The sequence below is a fragment of the Quercus lobata genome, chromosome 2 (genome assembly GCF_001633185.2).
Source record: "Quercus lobata isolate SW786 chromosome 2, ValleyOak3.0 Primary Assembly, whole genome shotgun sequence".
Classification (NCBI taxonomy): domain Eukaryota; kingdom Viridiplantae; phylum Streptophyta; class Magnoliopsida; order Fagales; family Fagaceae; genus Quercus; species Quercus lobata.
The window spans coordinates 49,586,087-49,597,587 of record NC_044905.1 but is presented as its reverse complement, the minus strand read 5'-3'; the positions used below and the strand labels follow the sequence as shown (position 1 = coordinate 49,597,587).

The 11,501-nt window shown below is 33.7% G+C and overlaps 2 protein-coding genes across 3 annotated transcripts; both read left to right on the top strand.

Moving 5' to 3' along the window:
- Nucleotides 1–2,120: 2,120 nt before the first annotated feature.
- LOC115975758 (LEAF RUST 10 DISEASE-RESISTANCE LOCUS RECEPTOR-LIKE PROTEIN KINASE-like 1.4) lies at nt 2,121–4,598 on the top strand. 2 transcript variants are annotated; one of them, XM_031096715.1, is made up of 4 exons: nt 2,121–2,387; nt 2,741–2,770; nt 3,055–3,333; nt 3,427–4,598. In XM_031096715.1, exons 2-4 carry the CDS (start codon nt 2,752–2,754, stop codon nt 4,362–4,364), a joined length of 1,236 nt encoding a protein of 411 aa, XP_030952575.1. In that variant the 5' UTR covers nt 2,121–2,387; nt 2,741–2,751; the 3' UTR covers nt 4,365–4,598. The 2 variants fall into 2 exon arrangements, with proteins under 2 accessions (XP_030952575.1, XP_030952574.1); XM_031096714.1 differs by having other exon boundaries at nt 3,013–3,333.
- A 3,809-nt stretch (nt 4,599–8,407) lies between these two features.
- Nucleotides 8,408–9,657, top strand: LOC115977982 (probable protein phosphatase DDB_G0279461). The gene has a single exon (XM_031100012.1). The coding sequence runs from the start codon at nt 8,700–8,702 to the stop codon at nt 9,237–9,239; it is 540 nt and encodes a 179-aa protein (XP_030955872.1). The 5' UTR covers nt 8,408–8,699; the 3' UTR covers nt 9,240–9,657.
- The last annotated feature ends 1,844 nt before the right edge of the window (nt 9,658–11,501 follow it).

The following is an 11,501-nucleotide window of genomic DNA, read 5'->3' as shown; positions in this document are numbered from 1 at the left end:
GCTAAACTAGAAGAAAAAAAAAAGTTTTTTGGGTTAGTTTGGCTAGATAAAATTAATTTTTTTGGGGTTAGTTTGGCTACAAATGTGTAGAGGCTGGATTGAATGCTCTAAATTTGTTAAAATAACAAAAGTAAGACTTTTAGATGAAACTTGATTAAATCTATATTAAGCCTTGTTTAGATGCTCTTAGCCACAAAAGTTGCCTAGAAAAACCTTACTTAATATGAACTTTCTTTCCATACCCACTAAATTTCTTTTTAGGGAAAATGTTAACAAGAAATGCTAGAGACACACACTTTTGTACAACTTTGTGTCACAACTCCCCACGTAGCGAGTTGTGGTTGGTTAGAGTGTGTCCCCACATGGCCCACTACACAAAATTGTGCAAAAGTGTATGTCTCCAACATTTCTCAATGTTAACAAGCACCATAGTTAAGATGCTTGTTAAAAGATGATTTTTTGTGGGATTAGTATAAATTGATAAGATGATTGAAAATATTACTGAAATGATAGGTGAAACTCAAAAAGTTAGCTATTACTTAATCAGCTTTTAGATCACCCATGGTTTCAAATTTCTTCTACAATCCATTGTTTTACACGACTCAAGAGTCAAGACTCGTATTAATCTTCCTAGTCAACAAATAAATCATACATAGGTGTGGTTTGGATTGAGATTATTCCTGTGTCTGCGTTTGCGTTTTTGATTTTTTTTTTTTTTTTTAAACCAAAAGCACGTGAACACAACTGCCAGTGTGCACGGGACCCACACCACTTTCAACGTCCACACATTGCCCTGCTATGGCACTGTCAGTGTGTCCCATGTACTGTTTACGGGACCCGTAAATCTCACTTTTCAGCAACATTTTCATTAAAAATGAGTCTCACAATACTATTCACACATTTAAAAATTATTTTGCTACAGTGTTTTCAGTTTCAGCAATAATAAGTTCAATCCAAATAGACCCATAGACTATTTCTTGTGCAAACAAGTTGACAACAATACCCTCAATTATTGAACAATACAGTGTCACACTAATCAATCAAACCACTCTTTATCGTTTTCAAGTTCATCGATCAAAATTACGCTATAAAGATATAAAAACCCACGTTACCATGTGCCACCATTAATATTAAAGTTAGCATTCGTATTGATTGTCTTAGTGGTTGGCTCACGATGTCCATAAGGTTTTGGATTAAAAACTTCTAACCAATATTTTGGAATCACTTCAAAAGAATCCTTTCATATAATTCTTTCATGTAATTAATATTGTCTGTAAAACGAGGAACTTCACACATCTAAAGAAGTATCAATTATAAAAAGAGTATTAGACATCTAGTAATTACCAAAGGTTGTGAGAAAGAACTATAGATAATGAATATGCTTTCATGGGATCCACTGATTTGCTAATAATCACCATTTATAATTTAGTATTGTCATTTTCTAACCAACCTTTCAATTTCAAAAGCTAATAATTCTAGTACCATATATTTTCACACATATTTTACTAAAATTATTTTATATAACAGACTCTCATATAAACTTACTATTTTTTCCTTTACTATTTACTCAAAACAGTCGCATGGAACATGCTAATAGCATTATTGTTTCAAAAGTTCCTTCATTTCATTTCGTACTTTTTGCGCAACTGAGAAATGAGAAAATAGTCCAAGTCAACCAAAGCCACCCCTCAAAAAAAAAAAAAAAAAAAAAAAAAAAAAAAAAAAAAAAAAGTCAACCAAAGCCCGCCCTTGTTATCATAAAGGATAATATATATATATATATATATATATATATATTGTTTATATAATGGAATTTAGCTAAAGCTAGAGGCTTAATATTTTACACAAAATTTCATAAGTGACAAATTAAAATTAAAAAAAAAAAATCATTTACAATGTAAATAAGAAAACTTATAATGATTGTCGCTTAAATATTATTATGAAATTTATGTAAAAATATTATATTAATAATTGTGCAACTTTAATTTAATTTTTATTTCTATACATTGTCTTACATGACAGCTGACACACGTAAACACTTCCCTTTTTTTTTTTCCTTCCCTTTTTTTTTTTCCTTCTCTTTTTTCTCATCCACTCATTTCATTTCCAAGTCCTCTGTCAAACTCTTCCCCTCCTTTTTTTATTTTCCACAGCGCGTTGTCTTCTTCTTCTTCTTCTTTGCCCTCTCTCTTTCTTTCTCCATGTAACCCCAAAGCGGCTTTAGATCCAGTAACTGAGGTCTACGGCTATTTGATACAAACACCTCTCTCTCTCTATCCGTAGACCCAAAACCAAATCCAAAATCCCTTTCGATCGGTAACCCAAAAACCAATTTTAATTCCTAAACCTTACATAAGCCAGATCATTTTATCTCCGGAGGATTTTTTGTAAGTATTTTGTGGTTAGATTATTGTAATTTTCTTATCTCAATATGATTTTCTGGTAAGTATTTTGTTGTTGGTATTTTTTGGTTTAAAAAACTATTCCATATCCCCTACAAGCTAGGAATTTATTTGGGCATCTCTGGAACTTCCTCCCTCTTTATTTTTCACTTGCTTATCCCCGCCCCGCATTGCCTTTTTCTTTGTTGGAGCTGTTCCATTGCCTTTTTTTGTATATAATCTGAGTTACAGAAAAGCATGTCTTAACAAACATGATCATGTTGATCGAATATGGTTCGCCTAGAATACCAGTTCATGATCATTTTGACTGACATTTCTACATCTTTTGACTGTTGTAGGTAAATTGGGAATGAATAACCTCCAATTAGGTAATATTTTGTGGACAAACTTTTACTCCAACCCATTGCATGTGATTCAAAAAAACCATCCGCATGTTAAATCTCATTACTTATTATTCATCAAATCATTTAAGTCACATCAGTACTAAATAGGTGAATAAAAGTACATATTGATTATGTGTTGAATTTTCTCTAATTCATTGCATGATAATTCATAAGGCTATCTATAAGTATTAAATTACATGAATTTAATAATATTTTTCCATCTTCAGGCCTTTTCATAACAGGTGCAGTTATTGCTGGCATTCTTCTAGGTATCTGGTTCTATTCCATCAATCAACGGAGGAAGAGACGTGCTGAACAATCTAAAAGCAATGAACTTCCTACAACTCTTTCAAGCAAAAGTGTACCTGCTTCTTCAACTAATATCTCTCGAAACAACCCATCTCATCCCTACCCAAATTCGGATCTTCAAAAAGGAAGCACCTACTTTGGAGCGCACGTCTTCAGCTATGAGGAACTGGAAGAAGCCACTAACAACTTTGACCCTTCTAAAGAAATTGGAAAAGGGGGCTTCGGCAAAGTTTACTATGGTAGTTGTATTGTTTCACACACCAATGCAACTTTACCTACATTTTTAATTTTTAAAATCTCTTTTCCTGAACTGTTCTCCTAATCATTTACAGGCAAGCTCCATGATGGGCGTGTAGTTGCAGTGAAGCGCCTACATGAAAATAATATGAAACGTGTTGAGCAGTTCATGAATGAAGTAGAGATCCTATCTAAGATAAGACACCAAAACCTTGTGGCACTGTATGGGTGCACCTCACAACGCAGCCAAGAACTTATCCTTGTTTACGAATATGTTTCCAATGGAACTGTTGCTGATCATCTCCATGGAAATCGATCTAAGTCTGGTTTGCTGACTTGGCCAGTTCGGTTGAGCATAGCTATAGAGTCAGCCGAGGCACTGGCATATCTCCATGTATCAGATGTTATACACCGTGATGTCAAAACCAACAACATTCTTCTTGATGAGAATTTCCAAGTGAAAGTGGCTGATTTCGGTTTGTCACGGCTGTTCCCAACAGATGTCACACACGTGTCAACTGCTCCACAAGGGACACCTGGGTACGTCGATCCTGAGTATTTCCAGTGCTACCAACTCACTCAAAAAAGTGATGTTTATAGCTTTGGAGTGGTATTAATGGAACTTATATCATCATTACCAGCTGTGGATATGAATAGGCACCGGCAAGATATAAATTTGGTTAATATGGCTGTGAACAAGACTCAAAATAATGCGTTACATGAGTTGGTTGATCCGCTTCTTGGTTTTGAAAAGGATTACACTGTGAAGAAGATGACAACGTCAGTGGCAGAATTGGCTTTTCGGTGCTTGGAAAAGGAGAGGGATATGAGGCCTAGCATGGATGAAGTACTGGAGATTTTGAGAGGAATCCAGAATGGGAATGAAGAGATGGGTGCTCAGAAAGCTGAAGTGGTGGATATTAAGGCTGCAGATGATGTTAGGCTTTTGAAGAATATTCCTCCCCCGCTTTCTTCAGATTCAGTTGTGACTGATAAATGGGTTAACAGCCCTACAACACCTCATTCCTCCTAGCTATTTTGATTTCCTTCTCTTATTTTATTTTTATTTTTTTTCCTTAAAACTCTATAAAGTAGAAGGTAAAGTAATGTACACTCATGATTGAATGTCAATGAGTGGGTTAGCATTTCATTATCTTCTGTTTTGATTGTCTTTGTTTTGTGTTAATAGAATACAAATGAGAAAGAATTCGTATATTCGGAGCCGTCAACAATTCTATTAATTCATGTTGGGATGTATTTAATTACACACATGCTATAATGCTGTGATGCTATATTTGAATCTCAGATTTGAATTAACTTGGTTTTTATGGCTAAAAAGATAATTAAAGTTCCAATAATTGATGAATTGGAAATGGTGGTGATATGCGAAGATTAAAATTTTGATGACTAACTCCTAAAAATTCATCGTTTTCTTGTTTTTGCGTTTTCCTTCCAAACAGCAGTTGCAAGATTAAAGGAGAACTGCTTGACCCAAGTTGTGCAGGCAAGTATGGACATTCATTCAGTGCTCTGGCAAGTGAGTTTATGTTTAGCTTGGTCCATTTCAATCATGTGCAAAGTCTACTACTTGCCTCCAGAAATTGCATCATAGAAAATCCTTGGCAATTCCTATTGAACATGTTTTACTATCATGCATGAATAGTGGGAATGCAGCCACAGTATATAAGTTGGGAACCCCAGTATAGTCTTGAACCTGTAATTCCTTTGAGAGTTAAGATACAGTTTCCTCGATTATGAGCTTCGACTTTCCTGCAACCTAAACCCCACCCATCCCACCCAAAAACTATTATTAAAAAAAAAAAAAAGTATATACAAATTTATGTTATTTTATACAATTGAGATTGGATGTTGAGCTTTCAATTTCTGTTACAGATTAGAAAAAAATTAGTATATAGGATAGTTGTTTGTGACAGTAATGGTTTTCTTTTGGGGGTTAATTAATTGCATTTTTCCCTTTAAATTATAAAAGACAATATAGGATGATTGGTAACTTGCAAATTGATCCCCGCTGTTACTGAATTCCATTATTTTCAGCTCTTTTTATTGGAAAGTTATTTTGTTTGAAATTTATGCATTATTCATACTGAAATGTTAAACCGTTTTCTCTCCCAGAAAAAAAAAAAAATTTAACCCTTAATAAACACCGAAAATGCCAATTTTATTATCCATATGATGAAATAAGGTCAAAATTTTTTTTTAAGAGAACCCGTTGAGAATCATTTGGATCAAATGCCCAAAATACAATATCATTTTTGATATAAAGGGTGAATAATAAGAAATTAAAATATGATAGCAATCATTCTGGGAAACTAAAAAATACAATTGTTCTCAATTCACAACCGATTATACCATAAAATCCAACTAATTTACAAATGTTGTTAATCAAATCCCCTAAAAAATAAATAAATTCAAATGCGTCCCAACCGGAACCATGTCCATCTTCAAAATCTCATTAATCAGGGTTTCATGATATGATTTGATTTGATTTGATTTTTTTTTTTTTTTTTACAAATCCAACTTGATGGTGGCCAGTACTGCTTAAATAATAAATATTCAACATCCTTGATAATAGCAGCATCAAATCCCTGTTCAACATTTCCCCTTTACTCAACATTTCCAGCGTTGTCTACGATACTCACACTCACAGTTCGAGCTTCATGACTCCCTCCCCAAAACATGGATCCAAATTAAGACCTACCGTCATATCCCCGTTCAACTAACCATCGACTTCACCACCCTTAACTAACTGACACACAACTTGGCCAACCTCCAAGACCTTTTCCAAATCAAAAGCTCTACACCTTCATCGACTACCCTCACCCCAATAATAGGGCCTTCCTCATTCTAATGCGCAATGTGAGTGAGAGGACAGGGTATTTTTCTCTTTTAATGTGATTTTATATATATATATATATATGTTTCTTTAATTTTTTCTTAGGTATTGTAAAATATGGGAAAATTTGTAAATTATTAATAAATCAAAGGTGAATATTACTCAGTTTTATAGTTTATGAGGAAAGAGTGCATTTTTTTTTGGGGGAGAATTGGGGGAAATGGTGCAATTAACTGTTATTTTTAATTCTTATAATTTACATTAAAATCTGATTTTTTTTTTTCTTTTTACTAAAGTTATTAAAGTTCTTGACTTTACCTTAAATTTCACCAATGAGTTGAGTGGAGAGACTATATATGATAGGAAGGGTAAAACTGCCTACCATATACCTCTCCTAAACTCCATAAAAAGTAGGAGTTTTATGCATTAAGTAAGCCCTCTTAATTAATAAAATCTCATACAAAAATTTGAAACTCTTTCCTTTTTAACCCTTTTATTTTGTATTACCAAAAAAAAAAAAAAAAAAAAAAAAGGAAAGAAACCTCATTTTGGGAGGGGGGGTATAATTAGAATTTTTTTTAAAAGAGTTTCAATCTATGACATCTGCTCCTGATAATAACTATTTATCATCAGACCAAGATATCAATTAGTTTTTGGTATAGGAAGGGATTGAACCATAGATCTCTTATTCAGCCATCCGAGATTTTATCAATTGAACTAACTGGAACCCACGAACTAGAAACTTATATTAGGCACACACTTGGGTTTCAAGTTCCTTGAGGGAATTGGATTTAGGGATTGAGACCTTAAAGGCTCAAGTATGGCTTAGGAATGGGAGTCATAGTTGTTAGGGTGATCACGTGACCATCCTGACTAGCACAATATATACACACACACATAATTATATTTAAAGTAACATGTTTTATCTACCCTAAAAAAAATATTGACCTCCCTAACTTGATAATCTTAAGAATTTTGGTTCAATAAAAATAAGAGTAATGCCAGGTTCACAATAAAATGTCACAACAATTTTACATAACATTCCAAAAAGTATGTCAACTCACACATGGACTTTTTGTAATCTCTAATTAATTTTTTTTATTTTTTTTTTTGTATGCTAATATTGGAATTTTTGCGACATCTTATTGTGTTTATAGCATTACTCACCAAAATAATCTTGGCCCCCAAACATAATCCTTAAATCCTTAAACAAAAACAAATAAAAATAAAAATAAGCTCAAATAACATCAAAAAAAGCCCAAAAAACAATAAGATTAAGGTAAACAACAACAAATAAAATAAAATAAAAAAAATTCAACAAAAGGCCATTCAAAAACAAAAATAAAAAATAAAAACCCCTAATCATTCAAATTCGTAACTCGTTCAACCATTCCTTAAAAATAATTAAATAATTACTAATTTTATTTTCTTGAAAAAAAGTACCAAAAGAGAGATTGTGATTGTGAGCTCTCAATGACGCTGGGAGTTCTGCTCCTTAGCAGCTTGACTCACAATCATAACATGTATCATCATCATTTCAAATTCAGACTCTTTCTCATTTTATTACTATCTTAGGATTTTCTCACTTAATTTCTCATCAGTGCTTTTTTGCTTTTCAAACTTTGTTTGTAGAAGACAATCGTGAAACTTCATGTATTTGCATTTATTTTTTTAAGATGTCGAAATATTCAAGTTCTATTTTTATTGGATTTGGTATAATTTAAATTTCTTAATAACTAGCTGGAAAAAATTTCATGAACCTGCCACCACTAATTTCAAATTGATTTGTTGCTAACCATCCGCATTACAATTAGTTTCTTATGAAACCAAGGATGTATTATTTTTTCTTTTAAAAAAAAAAAAAAAAATTATTTCCCTAAAGAGACCGTTATACCTTACTTGTCTAATTTAGTAATTTCATTGCCCCTTTAATTAAACAGACAGTCAAACCCCAAAAAAAAAAAAAATCAACATCACCATACCAAACCAGGCCTAGCCCTACTAATAAATAGGAATTGAATTCCCAAACCTTAATTTGACATAAATAAAAAGAGAAAGAGAAATGGTAGCAGTGAGCCACGTGTAAGGAATTGGTAGAAGATGAAACAGTATATTATAGGTAGCTTAATAGACCGACCCAAAACCAAAACCCAAACAGACACATAAATAATAAAAATACAATACGTACTAGTAACACATAACCGTCCCAATTAAAAAGCCGTCCATTTTATCACTTTCCACTTTCTAGTTTCCAAAGAATCCAAACCCCACCACCCCTCTCTCTTAACTTCTCTCTCTCTCTCTCTCACAAATTCACAATCATATCTCAATTCCTCTCAACTCTTCACTGTTTTCTTTTTTCTTCCTAACAAGAAGAGTAAAGCGCAATGAAAATGGAATCCAAATCCAACGCCAATCATATTCCCTACTCAGATCTCGCTTTCTAGTTTCTCTCCTTCACAAGCAACTACTGCTACACTCTACTACACCCACAATTTTTTTCTGTCTATAAAAATGGCTACCCTGCAGAAATTCAAGCTCCTTGCAACTCAGTGCGCGGTAGTCGCCGGAAGCCCCACGAGGAGCCCGTCGGCGAGTCCTGTCATCCATCTCCGTCGCCGCAAGACTCTCCGGATGCTCCTTAACCGCACGGACCGACGATTCTCTCGCCGAAACGACTCCCCGTCGGAGATGGACTCCGATCCCAATCCCACATCGAGAAACAACAACAACAACAACAACAACAATAACAAGAACAACAATAAGAACGGTAGCAAAGAGGTTAGGGTTCGGCATAAGTTAAAGGACTTGTTCGTGTCCTCTCCGCCAATTGAAGATAGGGTTTCCGATTCTAGATTTAACCGTCAAGAAGATGATGTCGGGTTCTTACCGGCAACCGGAAGCGCCGGTGGCAGTGGAGGAGGAGGAGGTGGAAACGGCTTTGCGGCTAGGCGTGGTGGCGGAATCGGCCCTTTCAGACCGATAACGGCGTCGTTTCGGTATAGATTGCTGAGAAGACCTTGGCGACCTGTACTCTTCACCATTCCGGAGTAGAAACCAGCCAAAATAATTGTACGGATATATTCCGAAATTTCCTTTTTCTTTTTCTTTTTCTTTTTTTATTTTATTTTTATATTTCCTTTTTTTTGTTTCCTGTGACATTTTGGAGGTATTTAAAATAGATGAGGCAAAAATGTGAATATTTTGGGTTTGCTAAAATGCGCTTGGAAAATGGGCGCAAATTAGCGGTGCATTTTAGCAATGGAAATATCGATAAATAAAAAAGAAGAAGAAGAAGAAGAAATGTTGTATTATGTATATGATGGTCTTAAAAAGCAAATTTGTGCTTTTCTATGGGGTGTTGGGTCCATGAGATGAGAGAGTGGGATTGATCATGAAGACAAGGTTAAGACAAAGATATGAACAAGGTCTTAATTTTTTAATAAAAGCTCTCTGTCTCTATTGCATCTTCCATGTGTTGTTGTTCAGAGATGTTCCATAATAATTAGTTTTTTTTTTTTTTTTTTTGGCCATAAGAGAATGAAAATAATTATGTTAAGGATGTGGATATATATACATACATATGTATATATATTATGGGTGTACTTCTAGTTCTCTCTCTCTCTCTCTCTGTATATATATATATGCATGTAGGACCCAAATGTATGTAACTTAAGGGGTGCTGAATGGTGAATACATACTTTGTTCTTTATTTATTGGGTCTTATATTTTTTGGATTTTAATCTTTATACGAAGCACAGTCTACATTGTAATCAAGCTTCTTAGATTTGTGGAGCTCTTTGTCTGCTTCAATTCAGATTTGGGCAGGCATGGCAAGTATACTTATTATGGAAAATTTGACTTTTGAATATAATAAGGTTTGATTTGGTGGAATTTGTGGTCATTACGACAATGCTAGATATACAGGAAAGCAAAATGACTCGTAATTCAGTAAAATCATACATGATACATGTGCAATTTGGTTTTCTTTTTATGAGATTTTGTTACAAGTTGATGGGGGCAAGAAAATTGTCATTTCCCAACAGCCACTTCATTGCTTTGCTTATCTTGGACCTGCTTGGACCACAACCTTTTACCAAGTCATATGGTGGGTGTACGACTTTTGGTGTATTCTTTACGCATGAACAAATTTCACATAGACGAGTCAATGTCACCATTCCATTGGAAAATTGTGTTGTGTCATTTTGGAAGAGGAATCTTTAGAGGTTATTATTTCATAATTCTATTTGGCAACTTAGCGATAATTATTCAATGTTTTAGATTGGATCATGTAGTTTTACCATACAAATTTCACTCAAAAATCATGAGAAGTTTCAATGGAGGATAGGATGAAACACGTTATATTACACACATACTCTTTCAAGCAATATAAGAATCCAATTGTTTTTTACTCAAAAGTCATTAGAAGTTTTAATGGAAAATAGGATAAGACATGTTATACTGCACATTACATGCTCTTTCAAAGATATAATAATCCAATTGTTTGGTGGCAATGTTTGCTTGAGGTTGCGAATATTTTAGAAGTTCTGTTTTGGTTCATTTGCTCAGTTTTGAGTCTACTCACGCTGCTTCTTTTTTTTTTTCTTTTTTTTGAGAAGATTGTACTGAGTCATTTGACTTTGGATTTTATTTTATATTTCTTCTATATTTTTTTAATCATTAATATTTCTGATTCATCAAAAGAAAAAATAGTACGATTGGTGCGATACGAAATTAGTATCTTGAGCATTTTATGTCAATTCATCCCGCACAAAATGATGGTTCAATAACAATTTATGAAAGTGATAATAAAAAATAACAAGAAATATTCACCCTTATTGTCTTATTGACTCACTCCCACCTATTTAAAAAGTCCTATTAAAAAACCCAGTCTATTCAGTATTTCCAAGTTCCAAAAGGGCTCAAATTTTTTTTTTTTTTTTTTTTTAATAATTCCGAAAGGGCTAGATTTTTAAACCGGGGATGCAATGGATACATGCAACATGAATTGCAGCATCTCAGATACTGTTTGCGATTCTTTACACGTTGCAGGTCAGGTATATTGTACATTTGTATTGTATCATTGTATGGATTGGAGCCTAGAACGAAGCTGGCGACAATTTCTTTCTAAGAAAATAAGAGGAATCTATTTTGCCTTCTTCCTTAATGAACTGTAAAAGCAAAAGGACACAAGAAATCTATATGCTTTTGAGCTGTAATGCACAAATATTTTTGACCAGACCAGGAAGTTTTCATTGGAATCAAATTCGAGCCTGAAAGAATCAAAAAATTAAAGAAGTTCTAACAGTTAGAGGA